The 21,783-nt window shown below is 49.6% G+C and overlaps 6 protein-coding genes across 6 annotated transcripts; 4 read left to right on the top strand and 2 right to left on the bottom strand.

The window, feature by feature from the left end:
* Positions 1-366: 366 nt before the first annotated feature.
* Positions 367-8,227, bottom strand: N7537_007197 (putative cell morphogenesis protein (PAG1); the record flags this gene model as incomplete). The annotated part of the gene is made up of 2 exons (XM_056898254.1): positions 367-8,120; positions 8,185-8,227. The coding sequence occupies 2 exons, from the start codon at positions 8,225-8,227 to the stop codon at positions 367-369; spliced, it is 7,797 nt and encodes a 2,598-aa protein (XP_056754039.1).
* A 1,883-nt stretch (positions 8,228-10,110) lies between these two features.
* On the top strand, positions 10,111-12,260 carry cprA (NADPH--hemoprotein reductase cprA; the record flags this gene model as incomplete). Its single annotated transcript, XM_056898253.1, has 2 exons — positions 10,111-11,901; positions 11,964-12,260. 2 exons carry the CDS (start codon positions 10,111-10,113, stop codon positions 12,258-12,260), a joined length of 2,088 nt encoding a protein of 695 aa, XP_056754038.1.
* A 575-nt stretch (positions 12,261-12,835) lies between these two features.
* N7537_007195 (DDB1/RSE1 family protein) lies at positions 12,836-16,465 on the top strand (the record flags this gene model as incomplete). The annotated part of the gene is made up of 4 exons (XM_056898252.1): positions 12,836-12,930; positions 13,025-15,611; positions 15,661-16,107; positions 16,163-16,465. 4 exons carry the CDS (start codon positions 12,836-12,838, stop codon positions 16,463-16,465), a joined length of 3,432 nt encoding a protein of 1,143 aa, XP_056754037.1.
* Positions 16,466-16,833: 368 nt separating this feature from the next.
* On the bottom strand, positions 16,834-17,406 carry N7537_007194 (uncharacterized protein; the record flags this gene model as incomplete). Its single annotated transcript, XM_056898251.1, has 1 exon — positions 16,834-17,406. One exon carries the CDS (start codon positions 17,404-17,406, stop codon positions 16,834-16,836), a length of 573 nt encoding a protein of 190 aa, XP_056754036.1.
* Positions 17,407-17,773: 367 nt separating this feature from the next.
* Positions 17,774-18,303, top strand: N7537_007193 (CENP-S family protein; the record flags this gene model as incomplete). The annotated part of the gene is made up of 4 exons (XM_056898250.1): positions 17,774-17,806; positions 17,857-17,980; positions 18,043-18,076; positions 18,180-18,303. The coding sequence occupies 4 exons, from the start codon at positions 17,774-17,776 to the stop codon at positions 18,301-18,303; spliced, it is 315 nt and encodes a 104-aa protein (XP_056754035.1).
* Positions 18,304-19,808: 1,505 nt separating this feature from the next.
* On the top strand, positions 19,809-20,657 carry N7537_007192 (uncharacterized protein; the record flags this gene model as incomplete). Its single annotated transcript, XM_056898249.1, has 2 exons — positions 19,809-20,254; positions 20,318-20,657. 2 exons carry the CDS (start codon positions 19,809-19,811, stop codon positions 20,655-20,657), a joined length of 786 nt encoding a protein of 261 aa, XP_056754034.1.
* Positions 20,658-21,783: the final 1,126 nt, after the last annotated feature.

Here is a 21,783-nt window from a genome sequence, read left to right as displayed (position 1 = left end):
TCTAGAAAAACATACCGAAAAGCACATCTAATTCCCAACCAGAGTGCTACCTTTATAAAGGTGACTGAGCTTTTAACATAAATCCAAATATATAGACTTTGATTTTGAAATGCAAAACACCTAATATGTAAGTCCATCAACTTTCAGGATATGACTATGTGGACTGTACAGGATGCAGAGGCGTGGATCAACGCTAGATAGACAAGACCAATGGCGAAGTAGATGGACGAGTAAAGGGTATGTATGTAAAGTGATCCAAACTCCCAAGAAATGCCCAGGCAGCCTGGAAAATGACTGACAACTGAAAAGAACAAGCAAAACGATAAAGCAGAAACGTGTGATGGGGTTCTGGGAAATTTTGCAACTTCACCTCGGTGATGCCGGGTGACTGGTAGGTGCTGAGAGATATTCCTCGGGTACCTTTGGAACACGGGGTGAGTTGGCTGTTTGCACAATGGCGCGGTGTTGTGCGCGGAGGAGGTCCCGCTGTCGCTCCTTTTCTCTGTTGGCTGCGCCACCAGTCAGCCTCCTCATACCGCTGCGAATCATTGATTCTAGGGAGTGTGGTCCATCGGTTGCACTGCGGATCATGGGCGCAGGCGGAGTGATGGCCTTCTTGGTCACCGGGCGCTCCTCTATATCGGAATGCACCTCGTCAGGATCCTCGTCGGACAGGAAAGCAGAATCGCTGAATCCAGCGGGGAGTGTAGAATTAGGTGCATCGGAAGCGGTGTGAACATAGAGATTGTTGGCAGGGGAGGTGACAGAGCGGGTATGGGAACCGGACCGTAGTATCTGTGAGCCGTTTGGAGGTATCGCCGTTACCGGGGAGTATACACCCGGACCATCGAAGCGGAAATTTGGCGGGCGAGACTCAGCGAGCCCATTATGGAAGGATGATGTAGACCCTGTCCGGGCGAGTGATTCCCGCAAAATTGGGGCGGTCTGCTGGTCGTACAAATGTGCGTTGGTATCCACATAGTTACCAGTGAATCCTCGTAGCATTGGAGGAGCTATAGGGTTCAGCACAGGGGTGATTGTATCGGTATCTTCGAAGAAGTCATCTAGGCTGTCCAGCTTCTGCACGATATCTCCCATATTGCCATCAATCTGCGTATCGGTTGATTTCATGGTATCAGCTCTCATTGGGAAGAACGAGTCGCTATATTCGTCCGCATGGAAGGCCACACCGGATGTCATGGCATCTTCCTGTTGTCTGTCTTCGGCCTCCACACATGTGTAGAACACAGCGTGGACGTTGTGCCGGGTCATGTTTGACTGGGTTGCAGGCATAGGGACTGACCATCCCGTCGGTTCTGGGATTCCGTATAGACTCTGGATTCGCTCGTACTCCTTGCGTATAGCACGAGAAGAGGCTGCTGACGCCATACTCATCCGAAGATGTTGGCGCTCCATTGGGTTTCCTGAGACAGTGATGATATGGTCTAGAACCTCTAGAGCCTGGGGACAAAGATCGGTTTGTAGAAGCCGGAGTAGTGGAGAGATCAGATCTGGGCCATGGCAGGTGACCTCATTGCGCCGCATGTCCACCTCGGGAATCAAGACACAGAGGATCCTCATTGTTTTGATGCGGAACCAACTCGTGGTATTAGTGAGAAGTCCCATGAGGAAGATGAGACATTGGAAGTCTAGCTGGGGGAAGTAGTATGACTTGATCTCGGTGATGATGTGGTCGAGGAACACCCCAGCAGTCTTGTACTGCTGGTTAGCAAACCCAAACAATGATGCTGCAAGGCGAGGACATCGCTCATTCTCGGCCACACGAGCAAGTATGCTGGCACGAGCGATTGGTTTGGGGTCACTAAACCCTTCCTTGAAGCACTGAAGGAAGTGGGGTAGGTTGGCCAGCACAGTGAATAGATGTCGAGTTCCATCTCCGATAAGATCATTGTTTGGAAGACCACTGAGAGTATGGAGTAGATCGAGGGTACGATCAAAGGACTCAGACGATTTCATTCCCTTGAAGACAAGGTCCTGAAGACCATCAAACCCGCCTTCCCAGTTTGGCGGTTGACCCTCGATAAGGTTGGCCACCACAACCGGATCACTGAGATCGACCCGGTCAAGGAATTTCTCAAGCATGCCAATACTCTCGATAAATTCAGTCTCGTGGATTGTGTTGAGACAAGCACATGTCGTCCAGAATAGCTGAGGATAATCCAGAAGGTCTGATGGTGCTAGTGAGCTAATGATTATTTTCAATGTAGTAAGAATCTCCATCGAGAATGTCTGGTAATCTGTTTCCTCGTCTGCAATAGTGTTTGAAAGCCGGGCGAGCATATCAGCCAGCATTCGTGAATCTAATGATGTCGAGATACAGCGAAAGATCTGGAACGAGCGGCATGCTAAATGCCGCACTGGACACGAGGTGGCCCAGTTCAATGCCTCCTTGGCCCATAGGTCGCCAACGCCTTCGTAAGCGAAGCTAAAGAACTTGACGACATCACGGGTGACCGAGGCCATAGATGCAGGCACCCGGCGATCATCGATCTCTTCCTCTTTGCCATGATTCTCTTCATATTCCCAAACGACTGTGGGATCGCTCTTACGTATTGATTCCACAAAATCTTCAACGGATTGCCGGGCACCCACCGGGGCGTCGTCCTCAAGCTTCGCTGCTATCAATTCATGGATAAGATGTACCAGCATCTCACGAGCTTGCTCCTGCACAGTTACTGTATAATGGTCCCAGAGAATGAGAACGATATGGAGCAGCTTGACAACATCACCCAGGGCGAGAGTCACCGGAGCGACCATCAGATCAACGAGGAATATGAGGGCAACCTGTCCAAGGGATAGACCAGCTTGTTTGTTTCCGACAGGGAGCACTGTACCAAGGTCTGCAACATATGGCAGACTTTTGATATCAGGAGGAGGTGGAGTGAGTTCTTTCCGCTCTTGCACCATGTTCTTTGGCACAACCTGCAACAAGAAAAATTCGATGACCTTCGATCCTGCTGGAGTCCCAGACAAGAATACGACCATTTGCTTGGCATACTCCACAAAATTTTGCTCTTTGCGTTCTAGACAGATGCTGATGATAAAGTCGAGGACCAGCTGCACATTACCTCCGTGAGGGCCTGTTGCCAAGGCCTGCCATAGTGCTTGCACTTGGTTGGGCAAGACTGTACTGCAACGAATGGTTATCTCAAAGAGGTTTGCGAGCAACATGTATGACTTGGCTGTAGGACCGCCATTCGGGTCAACCTGTAGCTCCATTGTTTGAACCCACGGCAGGATGGCAGCAACAATATTACGCTGGCTATCTGGCCGAAGACTGCGGAAATGTAAAGAAAATTCCGAAAAGATAGTGAATGCCAAGTCAGAGTGCTGACTAGCTAATCTTTTCGAGATTTCGAACTGGGCCAACTTGTATACTGCGGTAGTCTTGTCCGAGATACTAATATCGAAGTCTTGAAGTCTCGAGTTCTTCTGCTGGCGTTCCTCGAGTTTTCGAAGAAGCTTAGCAGACTTCATTCGGATCTCACGCTTTTCGTTGCCCAGTGTCACCAATACTGCCCCTAGAACTCTCCAGAATTCGAGCGGATAGTCTGGATATTCGAAAAGCACCTGCGTCACCACTTCGAAGTAGCTCTCAATGGTCTTGGGCCGCTCGGTAACGTAGCACATCTCTATTGATCGCTCCATCAGATAGGAATGTTCCTGGTTGTGAATGATGAGGTTCTTGAGAGCCCGGCGGCCGATGGCATGCCATTTATCACTGACGGTGTTGAAGATCATTTCAACCCATGAAAGCATGCGGGTAACATCAAATTGGAGCACAGAACCGCTTTCAGTGGTGATGCTGATGGGGCCAGCACACAGAAAAGCCATCGCACTCAAGGCTGCTGCGCGTAGATTTTTCTTCTCAATCTCCATAGCAGCAGCGGTATTTTTCATTTCACCTGTCTCATGTGGTCGGGCCATGGAAAACTTCCGCATATTCTCTTCTCTTTCAGAGATTTGAGACTGGTTTGGCGAGTATCCACACCAGTCCTCCATAAGAGAGAAAGCAGACTTCCGCGACTCGAAGGGCATCCAGCGAGCAGGATCCTTGGTACGATTGATGCCTTCAAATATTTCCTCCATCAGTCCGCAAAAATGGAATCGCAAGCCCTGGAATTCCCAGTCGTTCTGTACCTCAGCATCGCTAAGGAAAATACGAATATCTTTTGCGTATGTGACAAGGTTGTTGACGATCCAGTCATCATTGTAAACCTCGGGTTCTTGAAGGAAGTGAGAGGTGAGTTTGTAAACATTTGTGACCTCAGTGCGCAGGCGATCGGTTTTCCGGTTTCGACGGGGACTGCTGGGGCTGCGGTAGTGGTTGCCAATTCTCATCTTAGCCTCCTCGTTGCAGGTAGTGACGGCGTACTGCAAAGACTCAAGAAGCGTGCGATAGAGGTTTTTGTGAATCGAGCCCAAGGCAACAACAATAGCGCTGCGAATGGAATCCCGTTCCGCAGAAAGGAGAGGAATAACAAATGCGAAGAGACTCCGAGCAGAGCTGATCTTATCTTGAGACTGGTGGGCTCCCTTGGAAGCTTTGCGTGCATGCTGGGCATTTGCCAGCTGGCTTTGAGATTGAGCCCCAACACTAGTGACGGTAGTGCAGGCCATGACCAAGTAAAGCTTCCATTGCTCGACGAGAATCTCAGATGTTGCATGGTTTCTTCCCATGGGACGACTCTGGTACGCATCCATGGGAGCATATTGGGGGAATCTTGTACTCTCAGCGAGAGATGTGATGATCTTGTGCATCTGAACAAGACGTGCACATACAATCTCCCTTCCTAGGGTTACAGCGAATGGACAAGTCTCAAAGCTGACGCGGATGATGTTGGGAAATACCTTGGCCCACAATGTTGAATCATAAGAGACTTCACTGCTACACAGTTCAATAAGAGTATTTTGAGAGGCGCTTCTTCTTTTACCCTTTTGGATCCGGCTTCGCTCTGCCACAGTCAAATGCTCATCATTCACATCTAGGATTTGCTGAGAATCAGCCTCAAGGATCCGAATGATTCTTGTGTTCTCCTTCCCAAGAGCGCTGTCAAATTCGGTGATCAACCGCAAAACAGTGATGGCAAAGGCTCGAACACGTCTTGACTGAGAACATAAGAAAAAGAGCCCATGCGACTCAATCTCCTCCACATGGGCGAGGACACTCGATAAATCGAGGTGCAGGGCTCGGCTACCAGAAATGGATCTCTCCAATTGATCCATCGCTGCCGCGCCTTTCGTTTTTTGTTTAATCTCGTCAATCCAGATCCGCAGTAACTCGACATATAGTCTAAGAGTGGACTCGATATGGCCCGGTCCAAGCATTCCTTCGTCTGACATGGTGGAATAACGCTCGTCAAAATTAAAGATGAACCTAGCAAAGCCGATTGTAACTTGTTGGGCGTGCAATTGTCGCGCAATGGCCTTCAACGACTCCGCTGAGGAAGTAGCGATATTTGACTGGACATGAGCAGTTCCCGTGCATAGGAGATTGATGAGCGAGTTGAATGGGATGTGGTCGGAGAGACAGCGAGGAAGGGCCTGGACTGCCACATGGAGCAGATCATAGAATCCTTGCTTCTGGTCCAGGGTTGTGACATGGTCATCACCACGACGACCAAAGCTGAAGGCTTCTGAGATTGGAGTTTTGGGCGTAGTTCCACCAAACTTCTCGTCCAGAACTGCCTGTCCACCGAATGTGTTATCACAGAGTAAAGTGATCTTGCCTAAAACTTCACAAAATCGGAAATAGTATTCCTTCACGTTATCACTTAATCTCGCAGTATTAACAGGTTGCCATGAAGTTGGGTCTTGCTTCTGAGAAGCACTAGGCGCTTTGTACTCTTTAAGAAGCTGGGGTCGATGGAAATACACGGGGGTTGAAACGTCGGTGAAAGGATTTGGGAGCGAGCCAGTCGGGATCGGAGGGCAGAGTTGGTCACTTGTCTCCAGATCAGACATTGTAGCCAGGAAAGCACGGATTCCAATGACCATTTTTTCCGGCTCCATCTGTTCTATCTTCAACTCTCTGCTGGATAAGAAGAGATCCGAGTTGATCAAAGGGAAAATAATGTTACGGAAACAGACATCCGGATGCTTGAAACCGATGATTTGGATCAGCTGGATCAACGGATCGGCAAAGACAGGCTCTGCGCTCATGTACGTTCTCCTGCCGGTCGGCAGGGCAATTTTTGCCACTTCTTCAACCTTGCGAAGAGTGGTTGTGGGTGAGTCCGAAAAGCGGAAGAAATAGGTCCAGACCAGACGACAGATGGCATGGAGGGCGGGTGCACGAGTAGGGCGGTCTTTCAGGCGTGCAGGCAAGCTCGAAATCATCGAGAGCCACTGGGAAGAGAAGGTCTCTTTATTAGAGATGCAAAGCAACAGCACATTCAACGAGAAGGAAGATGTCCAATGACGAGGCTTGATAAGAAGCTGTGTCAGGCGCGGTTGGATCAGGTCCACGAATTCCTTCCACCGAGGCAGTGAAAGATCACAGCTCGGGTTGGCAGCCACAGGGAGAAGAAGTTTCTCAATCACGTAACAGTATGCCTGTTTGATACGCTGCCCGTGGGCATTGACAAACAAGCATGCCAATGATCGCATGAAATCACAAGACTTGGGCCATCCTTCTGGAGTCATAGGCAAACGTAGATAGCGCATGCAGAGGATCAGCAACTCCGACTTCGAATCACCCTCGCGAGATGGGCCCCGGGCAACCTCCTCCTTCTGATAGCGCTCAAGTTCCGCCAAGTAACGACCAGCGACGCCGGGGAAATTGGACTCGCTCATGATGCCCAGCAATTGACCATAGATTCTCCAATTAGCCATCCGCAGGGGTGACGCCGAGACCTGATCCGGGTCGGAGGTCTTCACCTGGCCAAACACGATGTCTTCTAGACGGTCTGCCATGTCGAAAGTGATTGAAGCCAGGCTACTCTGGTTGAAGATCTCAATCAAGACTCTACAGACTAAGTATACCGAGACCGTTGCACGTCGCTCTATCAAAGCGACTTCGTCGGGACGACCGACAATGGGTGTCGATGGCTGTGTCCGTTCGGTAGTAGCAGTTGGGTCACCAGGCTGTGTCGGCTCGGTATTGCGGCGCAAGATGGGGCCATTCTCTGTGGCAGCGGGCGAGGGTCTTTGCTCATTCAACATCTGCCTCGCCGTAATAGCAGCATCTCCTTTAGCCTTGCGCCAGAACATAATTGTATCAATCAGAGGTTTCGGTTTCTGTCGAGCGATATGTCCTAAAGCCGATATCAATTGATCAAATGTCGGGTCTGCTCCAGGACCGCAAACCTCCTCCACGGGAGAATCGGATTCCCCCAGCTTCATGATGGCTTGATTGATCTTGTTGTCTGCCTGTCCAACAAAGGAGTTAAACAAATGATGCAATGCATATTCCCCAACAGTCTTTGATTCCGAGTGATGTTTGGACTGTGAACGACTATCTGACCGCTCACGTCTTGGTTTTCCTCCAGAGTTCATTCGGTTGTGAAGTATGGCAGCAGGGCTCGCATCCCTCAGTGCTGTATCATTGTCTTGGATCGTACTCAATGTTGGCGGCACCCCATGACTAGCGGATACTCCGGATGGTGTCGAATAACCCGAGTGTGTTTCCAGAGGGTCGAATTTAGCAGGGAGAGTGGCGTCGTCAAAGGCACCGCGACCAAGGGAGGCAATGAGCTCTGGGCTCAAAGGACTCGTGGAAGCGGTCGATCCAGCCATGCTCGTATTTCGTGAATGCTGCATACCATGTACGATGGAAGTCTGCCGGTGGTGACCATACGAGTTGGAAGGCCGTCTTTCTAATCCCACTTCATATCCTGGAGGGCGTACGCTCGATACGTCAGGGCTCTTGGAACCGGAGTGACCGCGTCGGGGTTGGATAGGGGCGAGAGTGGAGGGATCAACTGGTCTTCCTCGGACGGTAGAGGATTCGCGACTGTGCAAAGGAGTGGACTGGACGGTCCGGGTCCCTCGGCGTTCCGATGGAGATGCGAGAGTATGGTGTGATGCAGATTTAATGTCGTCGGGAATGAGGGGCAGGATTGTCTGGCCTGGGCCAGCTTTGGCAGGGTGCGAAGCCACTAGAGATTCAAATGTCAGACCGAGTCCGTTTGCTCCGATAGCGATAGTGTTTGCAAGACGTACTATTAGAGATTATGAGAACCTCATTGCTCAAACCTGCAAGCAGCCTCAATAATCAAAGCTTGTAAGCTGCACATAGCCAATTCAAGAAGCCAAAGGGTGTGAAGACTTAAGGTGAGAGAGCTTGATGTTTTTATCGGGCGCACGGGTACATCTTTTTGGGGGGGTTTATTATTAAGCCTCATAATTAGATGGATAACTAACTAGATATTATATTTGGATATAAATGTCTAGTAATTTCATATTTGAAAATTTAAACTCCGTATAATCCCCTAAATGTTTACTTATTCTTCTATATCATATACATGCATCTATTCATCTGATTCCTTAAGGTCCCGTCGGGCACTCTTTGGAAGGCTGCCCTGCTTAGCTTGGCTCTTATACCCCCCCCCCCCCCCCAACAGAGCCTCACCAGCCTTTTGACTGAACTTTTTCTGTTTTGGCTCCTTTTTTCATTTCATCGTTTTGTTTTTTATTGGGAGGAATTGGATTTTATCCAGAGAAAATCATATCGTCTCTTTTCCTCTAATATACTATATGTCATTTGTCATCGTCAGAGAGCCGGTTGACGTATGAAGTAAGGAACAAAGATCTCAGGGGAACGTTCAGATCGAACGGTTTCAAATGCCGAGCGGGGTACAAAGACTACAGAGAATATGGGACTATTTCTTGGGAAACTTGAAACAAAAATCTATTATGGAGAACGCATTGGGAATGCATGGAGAGAACGCCGTAGACCTCATTATATGTAACTGGGTGGCTGCTTTGGATCATATATACCTCTATTTTTGGAGCATGTCGTTCGATCCTATGCGGCATCTACGTATATAGATATAGGTCGAGATATCAGGGGCATCGGCACATAACCCGCCCAATAACTAGCACAAAGTGAAGTGTTTAGAGTGATGAATGCTCAAAATATTGTATTTCGAATCTCTCGAATCTCTCGAATGTGTTCAATGTGCTCAAGGGTACATATGTAGACTCGGAACATATATTATAGGTGAAGTCTATGTATCTAGGAAAGCACACCCGGTATAGAAGAAGTATATGCTGAGGCTCAACAATATGCTTACAAGAGTTTTAAGTACATAGATTGACATAACTATGATAATCTACGATCTTTCCCCACATGTAAGGGATGGCAAAGCCGGGATCCGAGAACCCAGAAAGGCAATTCGCCACGTTGGAACAAGCTTCCAAGTTCGATGTACACTACAGTACTCCTGAGAAGAAGAATAGCAAAAGTGGAAAGCGGAAAGCTTTCCGCATAGGAAAGACAAGGGTACGTGGACTCTTATCTCCCGAGCGGGCTTGCCGCTTTCCTCTCTTACCCGAGCTCCGCCTTTCATTCCAAGCTTGGCCGGGGAATGTCTCTATTGACACAACTGAAGGAAAACTGCCGTGGGGTTAGAACGTACAGGGTGTGCGCCGATATTGCTTCCGACAAATTTGCCCTCGGCCGTTCATTCCCCCCACAATATTCACATTCATATATAAGTCTACTAGGGGCTTGGGTGGTCTGAGTGTCTTAATTCCCCCCCCTCTATTGTCTTTATATATATTCTATTTTTTTTTTTTTGTTCCTACAGTACTTTTTATATGTACTTCGGACGCAGAGTTCCCAACGTAAGCAGACAGCGGTGAGATTTGCCCGTGAAGATCCACAGCTCGGAAACCGCAGTACCAGGTGGATCAGACCACCTGTTGGCTTCTCTCTTCTTCTCCTATTTTGTACAACATACAACTCCCATTCTAGGGCTCTCTGTTGGGGGGCATACTTGCCTAAGTTTTACTTTTCTTCCTTGATTACTTTTGTGTTTGTTATCCCGGTCCTGGAACGCAATCAACCAATTTTCCCCTCCCGGCGGGAATTCGCGCCACAACAAACCCCTCTCTGTTCCCACGAGATACAAACCGCGCGCCATAATGGCCCAACTGGATACACTCGATTTGGTCGTCTTGGTGGCCCTCTTGGTGGGTAGCGTTGCCTACTTCACCAAGGGTAGCTACTGGGCTGTCCCCAAAGACCCATATGCCTCCTCAGCTGGCACCCTCAATGGAGCCGCTAAGAGCGGCAAAACCCGCGACATCGTGGAGAAGATGGATGAGACAAGCAAGAACTGTGTCATCTTCTACGGCTCCCAGACTGGTACTGCAGAGGATTACGCATCCCGACTCGCCAAGGAAGGCTCTCAGCGCTTCGGACTGAAGACCATGGTCGCTGACATTGAGGATTATGACTACGAGAACCTGGACAAATTCCCCGATGACAAGGTCGCATTCTTCGTGCTGGCTACCTACGGCGAGGGTGAGCCCACCGACAATGCCGTGGAGTTCTACCAATTTTTCACCGGCGAGGACGTCGCCTTCGAGAGTGGCGCCTCCGCCGACGACAAACCTCTGTCCTCGTTGAAGTATGTCACATTCGGCCTGGGAAACAACACTTATGAACACTACAACGCTATGGTCCGTCAGGTTGATACCGCTCTGACCAAACTTGGTGCGCAGCGCATTGGAACTGCTGGTGAGGGTGACGATGGCGCCGGAACCATGGAAGAGGATTTCCTCGCCTGGAAGGAGCCCATGTGGGCCGCTCTGTCGGACGCTATGAATCTCCAGGAACGTGAAGCTGTCTATGAAGCCGTATTCTCCGTTGTCGAAGATGATGAGAAATCTCCCGAGGAGGAGTCCGTCTATCTGGGTGAGCCCACTGCGTCCCACCGCGAAGGTCGCGCTAAAGGCCCCTTCTCCGCGCATAACCCCTACATTGCTCCGATTGTCGAATCCTCGGAACTGTTCACTGTTAAGGACCGTAACTGTCTGCATATGGAAATTAGCATCGCTGGTAGCAACCTCAGCTACCAGACTGGTGATCACATCGCTATCTGGCCCACCAACGCTGGCGCCGAAGTCGATCGTTTCCTTCAGGTCTTTGGTATTGAGGAGAAGCGCCACTCGGTGATCAATGTTAAGGGTATCGATGTCACCGCCAAGGTTCCCATTCCCACCCCGACCACCTACGATGCCGCTGCCCGCTACTACATGGAAGTGTGCGCCCCCGTTTCCCGTCAGTTTGTCTCGACTCTTGCTGCTTTCGCCCCTGATGAGGAGAGCAAATCCGAGATTATCCGCTTGGGTAACGACAAGGATTACTTCCACGAGAAGATCACCAACCAGTGCTTCACGATTGCCCAAGCGCTCCAAAGCATCACTTCTAAGCCGTTCACTGCCGTTCCTTTCTCGCTGCTCATTGAAGGTCTCAACAAGCTTCAACCCCGGTACTACTCTATCTCTTCGTCATCTCTGGTTCAAAAGGATAAGATCAGCATCACCGCTGTCGTCGAGTCTGTTCGTCTGCCGGGTGCTTCGCACATTGTCAAGGGTGTTACCACCAACTATCTCTTGGCTCTTAAGCAGAAGCAGAACGGTGACTCCTCTCCTGATCCCCACGGCCTGACTTACTCAATCAAGGGTCCTCGTAACAAGTACGATGGTATTCATGTTCCTGTCCACGTTCGTCACTCTAACTTCAAATTGCCTTCCGACCCATCCAAGCCTATCATCATGGTTGGCCCTGGTACCGGCGTCGCACCCTTCCGTGGTTTCATCCAGGAACGTGCTGCTCTTGCTGCCAAGGGAGAGAAGGTTGGCACAACGCTTTTGTTCTTTGGATGCCGCAAGAGCAACGAGGACTTCATCTACAAGGATGAATTCAAGGTATGAAGAACAACTCCCTTGCACTTCAAATATGAACCTATAGACTGACATAATTTCCTCAGACTTTCCAAGATCAAATGGGTGACTCCTTGAAGATTATTACTGCCTTCTCCCGCGAGGGATCCGAGAAGGTTTACGTCCAGCACCGTCTGAAGGAGAACGCCGAGCTCGTCAGCGAGCTGCTCAAGCAAAAAGCCAACTTTTACGTCTGCGGTGATGCCGCCAACATGGCCCGTGAGGTCAACCTGGTCCTTGGTCACATTATTGCCCAGCAACGGGGTTTGCCCGCCGAGAAGGGCGAGGAGATGGTCAAGCACATGCGTAGCAGCGGCAGCTACCAGGAGGACGTCTGGTCATGATTTCATGATTGATGAACACTTCTTTGCACTTGCAACAATACTTAGATGATTGTGACTATATATTATCATTTTTTGTTCGATACGACACGCCTTTTTGTTTCATTTGCGCTGCATGTTTCCCTAGCATGGGCCTCATGTTTGAGGACCTAAGTTTATTAGCTATGGGCTGCCGCCTGGGCGGGGTTTTAGACCAGTGAATTTAAAAAGAATTTAAAATTTCTTCTTTCAAATTGGAAGCCTTATATTCGTGTTTATAACTATTTATTCAATTGGAACCATGAACGCCTGTATGGATGCTTTCGGCTGTAAGCGCGGACTTTAGACGTCATTTGCACGGGAAACCTCGACTTCTTCCATATCTTCCCCCCCCCCCCCAACACCGACCGAGCAATCCCTGCCTCAATAAGAGTTGATTTAGAGATATGTGCAGCCCATAATTCAACGCCATCAGCCTTCGCCACATCGATCTCCTGTACCTTTTACTCTCGGACATATCCCATCCCCGCAGTGTGGTGCGACAAACCTCAAGCCCAATCAGCTCCGCGCTGTCCAATACCGCAGGCTATTGAACTACGATGGCCTATGTCGTGCCCATCCACCGGGCAAGCAGCATTCGCCATGCAGTCAAGCTCAACTTTTTCTCTCCGGACGAAGAGTGCCTAGTCGCAGCGTGAGTCCCATCCTCCCGCGAAGCTACGGAACCCAAGCCGACCTCTCCCCCAGTGACGACGAAGAAGATAGCTAACCCTCCTACGAACCCACAGAAAAGCCAGTCGTCTCGAGTTCTATACACTCACTCCGGATGGAATCGTCCTGACCGCAACTCGTGCTCTGAATGCGCGGGTTACTATGCTCGCGCGCCTACCCGCACCAACAAACTCGCCAACCGATCACCTCTTCGTCGGCACAGACCAATACAATTATTTTACGATAACATGGGACCACGAATCAAATGATATCAAAACAGCGCGCACCTGCGTCGACATCGCCGAGCCCTCGTCCCGCGAGTCCCAGTGCGCATCACGATGTCTAATTGATCCCACGGGACGGTTCATGACGCTGGAAGTATACGAGGGCGTAATTGTTGTTGTGCCGATTGTGCAGCCGACGAAGAAAAGAGGCCGGATGTCGATGGCAGGGTCCCAGGCTGACCAGCCGCTGCAGGTGGGAGAACTTGATAAGCCGACTACATCCCGCATCGACGAGCTTTTCGTTCGATCCTCCGCTTTCTTGCATTCGGAATCTAATCCCTGGTTGGCACTGCTCTACGAAGATAACCAGCAGAAGGTGCGGCTTCGAATCCGTGAGTTGGATTTCACGCCGGGAACTTCGGGGACTTCGGCAGATGCTACTTTCACGGAGGTGCAGAAGTTGGAAGGGGGTGAATTTGGACAGGAGCTTGATCTTGGATCGTCGCATCTTATCCCTATCCCGGCTCCGTTGGGCGGTCTCATTGTGCTTGGGGAAACATCGATCAAGTACATCGATGATAATGCCAATGATGTTATTACGCGGCATTTAGAGGAGGCAACAGTCTTCGTAGCCTGGGAGAAGGTTGATAGCCAGCGGTGGCTGTTGGCTGATGACTATGGGAGGCTATTCTTCCTGTCTTTCATCCTGAACAACTTGGGCGAAATCGATGACTGGAAGCTCGAGGATCTGGGCAAAACGGCTCGTGCATCGGTGCTGGTCTATCTCGGTGGAGGCATGGTGTTTGTTGGCTCGCATCATGGCGACTCACAAGTCCTCCGGCTCGATGGAAGCTCGTTTGAGGTCGTTCAGACATTGTCTAATATCGCACCGATCCTCGACTTCACTATTATGGATCTCGGGAACCGTACAAATGAGAGCCAAACGCATGAGTTTTCGTCCGGACAAGCTCGAATTGTGACGGGTTCTGGTGCCTTCGACGACGGGACGTTACGCAGTGTGCGCAGTGGTGTTGGCATGGAAGAGTTAGGTGTGTTGGGAGAAATGGAGCACATCACTGATCTCTGGGGACTGCAAGCTCGAAGCAAAGACGACTTTCTGGATACGCTCATTGTTACATTTGTTGACGAAACGCGTGTGTTCCAGTTTAGTCCTGACGGCGAAGTTGAAGAGTTGGATAACTTCCTGGGGCTTTCACTCACGGAATGTACTCTTCTCGCCACAAAACTCCAAGGCGGCCGTATTCTTCAGGTCACAGAACAACGGGTGCTGGTGGCTGATCTAGAAAGTGGAATGGTAACATTTGAATGGGCACCTCAGGACCAGAAACTGATCACTGCCGTGTCGGCCAATGAGGACCACATAGTTCTCGTTATTAGTGGCCAAATTGTGGCATCATTCGATATCAGGGACAATGTCCAAATCATCATGCAGAAGGATCTCGGCGCTGACCAGCAAATCTCTGGTCTGACTGTCCCATCAACGCCCACGGGTGTATTCATCGCAGGCTTCCCCCAATCAGCCAATGTGTCAATCCTGGATATTAAGGATTGCGCTGTTCTTCAAACAAAATCCCTAGGCCCTACCGGGGAGAGCTTCCCTCGATCAGTTCTTGTAGCCGAAGTGCTCGCAGACAGCCACCCTACCCTCTTCATCTCCATGGCTGATGGCTGCGTCATTACATTCTCACTAGACCCAGAAGACTACTCGCTAAGTGAGATGAACAAGCTGATCCTGGGTTCCGAGCAGCCCACATTTAAGAAACTCCCCAAGGGTGATGGCCTATACAACGTCTTCGCTACCTGCGAGAACCCCAGCCTGATCTACGGCTCCGAGGGCCGGATCATCTACTCTGCAGTGAACTCCGAGGGCGCATCACGAGTATGCCATTTGAACGCGGAGGCATTCCCAGATTCTATCGCTGTCGCAACTGAGAAAGAGTTGAAGATCGCGCTGGTTGACAGAGAGCGCACAACCCAAATTCAAACGTTACCAATAGGCTCGACTGTTCGTCGTGTTGCATACTCCCCTTCAGAGAAGGCATTTGGAATTGGCACGATTGATCGAAAACTCGAGAATGGCGCCGAGGTTGTCAAGAGCCACTTTGTCCTTGCTGATGAGATCATGTTCCGGCGTCTTGATGCGTTAGAACTGGGCCCCGATGAACTGGTGGAGAGTGTTGTTCGCGCTGAGCTCCCAGCTGGGAAAGATGAAAACGGAAAGGAGATTATGAAGGACCGATTCGTTGTCGGCACGGCATTCGCAGATGAAGACCAGGAGGAACCAATCCGCGGGCGGATCATAATTCTAGAAGTCGACCACGGCCGCAAGCTGAGCCAGGTCGCCGAGCTCCCGGTTATGGGCGCCTGTCGGGCTCTTGCTATGATGGGTGATTGTGTTGTTGCGGCACTTGTTAAGACCGTGAGTACTAACTGACTGTATGTTTGAACCCTCTACTAACAATATCCAGGTCGTTGTGTATAGAATCAAAATCAATAATGTTGGACCGATGAAGCTCGAGAAGCTCGCTGCATACCGGACCTCCACTGCACCAGTGGATGTAACGGTCGTCGACAACCTAATCGCAGTGGCAGATCTCATGAAGAGTCTTTGCCTCGTCAGGTACACACCGGGCCACGCTGGGGAACCCGCAAAGCTGACCGAAGTCGGTCGTCACTATCAAACTGTTTGGAGTACAGCAATTGCCTGTGTTGGTGACGAGACATTCCTCCAAAGCGATGCCGAGGGAAACCTTATCGTTCTCTCACGGAATGAGAATGGTGTCACCGCGCAGGACAAGCACAGGCTGATTCCGACTAGCGAAATCTCACTAGGGGAGATGGTCAATCGTATCCGACCAGTCAATATTCCACAGCTTTCCAGTGTTACGGTGACACCGCGGGCGTTCATGGCAACAGTAGGTTCATCCCAATTGACCGGCATGAAAGGCTCATTTACTAACCTACTCAAAGGTCGAGGGCTCAATTTTCCTCTTCGCCGTTATTAACCCCGAGCATCAAGATTTCCTCATGACCCTGCAAGCTTCACTTTCCAAAAAGGTCAACTCATTGGGTAACTTGTCATTCGACAAGTTCCGCAGCTTCAGAACCATGGTGCGCAGTGCTGAGGCACCGTACCGTTTCGTGGACGGCGAGCTTATTGAGCAGTTCTTGAACTGCACGCCAAGCATGCAAGAAGAGATTGTGCAGGATATTGGCTCCTCAGAGGTTGGGGAGGTCAAGAGGATAATTGAGGCCTTGCGGAGACTCCACTGATCTCTTGTGAGGTACCTATTTCTTTGAGGTATTGGAGGCATGTTACGAACTGTTCATGAATACAGATAAGATGCGGCGATGGCTAGTTTTTAGAAGAGGCTAGGATAAAAGTTCTGGCTCGGATATGACTGGATTGGATGCATGTTTTAGGTGCAAATAGTAGATTTATGACTTCCAAGTATACCTTACTGTGCAAGATAGAGTTCTTAATAGCGGATGCTATGAGTAGTTCATAGACTTAAAAGCTAGAGGGGCCGTGGAGGTCCTATTAAATTGGAATCTACTAATAAAAGTTACAAGAAGCAAAAACCCCATCGACCATGCAATGCACACACAAGAACAACCCAAAACCCAAGATGACTCAAATCTCATAGATCCTTCTTGACCTTGACATCAACCTCCTCATCCTCACTCCAATCCAACAACTCCATAATCTGATCCCGACTTAAATCCTGAGCGCGCTGATCCTTCTTCGCACGCTTAATATAATTCTTCTGACGTTTGCGGGCCATGTCATTCCACTCAGGAACACCACTAGCAGCAGCCATAAGATCCTCCTCATCCTCAAGCTCGTCGTCCGTGTTATCGACTTCACCAAGGACCTTCCCCTTTCCGCTATCGCCACCAGCACGCAGCGAGTTCGGCGACACCTTGACTTTCCCGAACTGCGCCTTTTCCTTCTCGCGCTTCTCCTTCTCCTTGCGACGGTCGCGGTCGTGCATCCATTTAAACGTCTTCTCGATGTACGGCCGAATGATCAGGTAGAAGATAACGCTGCCGATGACTTTGGTCCAGCGCTTGCCACTCATTTGCGCGATGGAGGCGTAGCCATTCTTGAAGAAGCGAGTGATAACCAACTCGAAGAAGGCGTACAACTGGGTGAAGAAATCATTGGCGGCATCGACGGCCCTTTCGCTCAGATCTGACTGGGGCGTGGACATGGTGGATGATTAACCAGGTTGGATTTTTTTTTTGGTTTTTGGTTGGAGGGTTTGAAAAGAGAGGTGGGAGCTCGGTGACTACCCGCGGAATGGGGTGGGAGGTTGTAGACGAGGACAGCCAGAGGTAGATAAGAGTAAAGAGGGTTTGTAAAAGATTAGGAGTTGAGGGATTAATTGACGGGATCTGCGATTGCTTTGCGCTTCTTCGATATTCCGCGGCTCCCGCAACGAGAAATTCCTTGTTTGGATTAGCGTAACCCGTGTGCCGGATTAGCCGTTAATCCGCGGACGCGTCGTCGGCCAATCAGATCTCGTTGGTTTTATGTAGGGGCGCGCTCGACTTGTTGTCTTGCACTATCTCACCACCATGGAGCAGACTGAAGAGGCTAGTCTGGAGGAGGTCAGTGTTAGTAAGATGCTGTCTTACATCTAGCTAACTCTCTTTTGTAGCGCTTGAAATCCGCGCTGTGGTTGTCCATCGGCAAGATCGTGGATGAGGAGACTATCAAGCTAGGCGTCAATGCCACTCCGCAGTTTATCGGTGCGTTGACAGAGATGGTTTGGGCTCAAATAGGTATGTTTCACTGTTTTATATCAGGTTCCCATCTTTTTGTCCTTGTAACTAACTATTCGCAGAGACGATCAGCCAGGATCTAGAATCCTTTGCGAAGTAAGTAGGCACTTTTCTGGCGAATGAGTAGGAACTTGTTCCTATTATTCCCGTGGGATAGTACACCTTAACAAGAGGTGCACTAACCTCATTTATGATCTAGCCACGCAGGGAGATCTACCGTCAATGTGTCCGACGTGATGCTACTCGCTCGCCGTAATGAAGGACTGGATTCGATTCTCCGTGCTTTCGTTGAACAAGAGAAGCAACGCCAGGAAGAGTCCTGAACGGTGGGCTGTCAGCCGGGTTCGATACGAAGACTTCGTCCACTACCATGTAGTCTCACGGGCCATTCCTGGGGGTTGCATCGCCCTTAATCCCGGGATTCCTAAACGAAGGAAATTGTGAGTTGAAACGTAAGATCCTAACAGGGTCTATTGTTAAAAGACATCCCTGGACAGTTAGTATGTATTGATGATCATATTTCTGATTTTTCTCCAAGAAGCTTCCTCGATTTCCACAGCCTCTTACGCAGGTATCAACCAGGCCCAAGCTTCTGTACTGCGGCAGTAATGCCACTCTACGACCTGTATTGGTTCGATATGCCTTGTTCACTAAGGCCCCCTTGTCTGGGCCGATACCAGCCTCTTTATCCAGATCAGGACCACCCGTGGACGAATGCACTCGTGACTAAAGATGTGGTTCATCCGACCAACAGCACCATGTCCTTGAAGTTATGTGGGTGGCACGCGCTAGCCCGGAGTTATGCCGGATCGCAGCCTATGATCTGGGCAGATACTTGTTTCACTCTCATCCCTGTTAGACCACATCTCGTTCTGATAACCCCTGCAAACTGCATTTCACTAAGATGATGATATACCATTCCATATGCTGCAGACCCAGTTTTAACGTCACATATTCCCCATTGCACCTCGAATGTTTGTAATGTTTGTACTCACAGCCACGGAAGACCTAGTGGAGTGGGTGTAGACGTCATTTTCAACGTGGCGGGTTCGTACAATGACTTTGTGCTTATAATAGTCACTGTACGGCGGTACAACACAGCCACCTGTAAGGGCCAATGATAGGTAAGTTACATAGGTTACTTGAAGGGACCGAGAAGCAGCCCGTGTTGGTGAACGAGATGATACTAGTAGTGGTATATGGAAGGCATGTCACGCTTGGAAGGATATTAAACTACTATACACTAATGCTTAAGTAGCGCTAGTTTCAGTTTATTATATCTCTTTCTAACTTTATGTCAACGGCTCACATCGGTGGAGTTCAAGGAGGGTCGCTCAGCAACGGTTGGTAATGTGGAAGGCTGGGATATACGGAAATAGACCGCAAGAATTGCCAGGAATGGATAGTTACCAGTTAGTTTAAAGTGTAAGGGTCATTGTAGAAAGATGGAGTGTTGAAATTGTCTTGGCAGTGTGGCTGGTACAGTTATTTATTTTTATTTTTTCCCCTTCACATGACAGGGTGGCAAATGCTCTAACCAGAGACAGCTAGGTGGAACCTTTGAAGTCACCCAACCCGTGGAACTGACATCACTGAGTGGGTCTTCTGGGGTCATTTAGAGTGTGGCGCAGACACTGGGCCATTGAGCTGAGAGCTTTTCCCAGGATCGACGTACAACAGTACCGCCATCCACTGATCGTCAATTTATCTTGCTCCCTTATAACTCGCTCAAATCCTGTTGCCTGAGTTTCTTTCTTATATTCTCCCCTTGACCTCACGGTCGTTACTATCACCTTTATATCCACAAAACAAACCACTCTTATACAATATGGGAGCAGGCGGGGTAATCCTTCGGTTTTTCAACCTCGGTCTGCGTGTTCTGCAGTTTCTTGATGCTGCCGTAATTCTCGGCATTTTCTCGTATTTCTTGGCTGTCTTGACCAGAAACGACCACTCCATTGCCACATGGATCAAGGCCGTTGAAGGCCTAGCAGGCGCAGCAACGGCCTACAGTCTGCTGGGTATTATTTTCACCTGCTGCCTGGGCGGTGTAGCCTTCTTTGCATTCCTGGGTGTTGCTCTGGACGTGTGCTTTGTGGGCGCGATGGTCGCCATCGCCATCTTGACTCGCAATGGTGTTGGCAAATGTACCGGAACAGTGGACACACCAATGGGCACGGGCAACGCCGACGATGATACTGTTTCCAAGGGTCTGAAATTCGGCATGTCTTGCAAACTAGAAAAGGTCGTTTTCGCAGTTGCCATTATCGGAATGTGAGTTGATCATGGATTACTGATAATCACTGGTTATCTGAACTATACTAACTTATCGTCTAGTTTCTTCTACTTGACCTCCATCCTCTTCCAAATCCTTCTCGCCCGCCACCACAAGCGCGAGAAGCGTTTCGGTCCCTCGCCCACCAACGGCTACACCCACGGTAGCCGCAAGGCCTTCTGGCGCCGTAACAAGAACAACCCCGAAGCTGCCGTCGGCGGCGGCGATGCCCTGCCCGGCCACCCAACCCCATATGACGTCGAGATGGGTGCCGAGCCCAATATCGAGAAGGGATGGTTCAGCTCCTGGGGCAAAAACAAGAACACCGCCAATGCTCCGGCTGCTACCCCGGCTGCAGGTGGTTATGGCTATGGTAACTCGGCATACACTGGCAACATCTAGGTTACTGGTGTAGGATACTTGCTGCTCTGAGTATCTTCGTCTTACTGGACTGGTGCTTGTGCACTGGTCGATGATTCTATGACCCTTTTTTGTGTTATTTGAGAGCCAGGATACCGCTGCTATGTTTGTGATTAGATTGGATTGTACAATATGATGGAGGATATCTGGCGAGCATACTAGGGTCCTTCGAGACTAGCTGGTCACGTTTTTAATATTAATCAATACACTGCTTTGTCAATATTTTTCTACATCGCGCGGCCTCGTCGGGGGTCTAGTCTAGGTTTGAGTTTCATGTTTAGACGTAATGCGACAATGGCATTCTGCCTCACTTTCCGCATGCGTCAATATATGGCAACATGCCGGATTTGATTATGTTGGGGGAAATGGCTGGTTGTACTTTAAATTGACCTAAGGAGTGATTCTGACATTCCTTGCAATTAATCAATCTTATGCGGCGCCGATTACGTTGAGCATTACGTTGATGCTGCCACGCCCGACTAAGCGCCCGCTAGCGAACCCTTATTTCTCCTGCGATACGTTTTACCCCGTTCAGACAACAATATCCATGAGATAGGTTGTCTGATCAGTCGAGTATTTTCTCATTGGTTTGCTAATCATATCTTGTAGACAAGCCAAGGGGTGGCAGTAACTTCGCATGTATTCTCTATATAATGTATATAAAAGGAAGTTCATATGGAGGGCAATGGACTGAGTGATATAAAATGGTCAATGCAAAATAGGAGAAAGTAACCAAAGACACTAACTAGAACCTAAGATCGCAAGTTTGACACAGGCCACGGAGCTCTGTCAGGACATAAGTAGGACATTTGGATGTCATGGAGCAACGCTTGGCAATGCAAAAGCTGTTGCTTTGCCTGCAAACACATCATTTCGTCCCCCTTTCGAATTTTCTGGCTCTCGCTAACGAGCTCGTCCACCATCTTGTACTGTGGAGTCTGGATGTTTCCAATCTCCTTCTCTAGTGATTGGGATCTGGCGCGTAACAGTTCCCTTGAAAGAACATCTTATCTGCGGGGAGATTTTGAGCGACACTGGCACACTGGCATATGTCTTTTCTATCTTCAACGTGTATCACTGGTGTGGAGAGCCGACAGCCCTAGGACCC

Source organism: Penicillium hordei (genome assembly GCF_028827395.1).
Source record: "Penicillium hordei strain IBT 12815 chromosome Unknown utg000003l_segment0_segment0, whole genome shotgun sequence".
NCBI lineage: Eukaryota > Fungi > Ascomycota > Eurotiomycetes > Eurotiales > Aspergillaceae > Penicillium > Penicillium hordei.
Note: the sequence above shows the minus strand (reverse complement) of the source record. Positions and strands in the feature narration are given on the sequence as shown.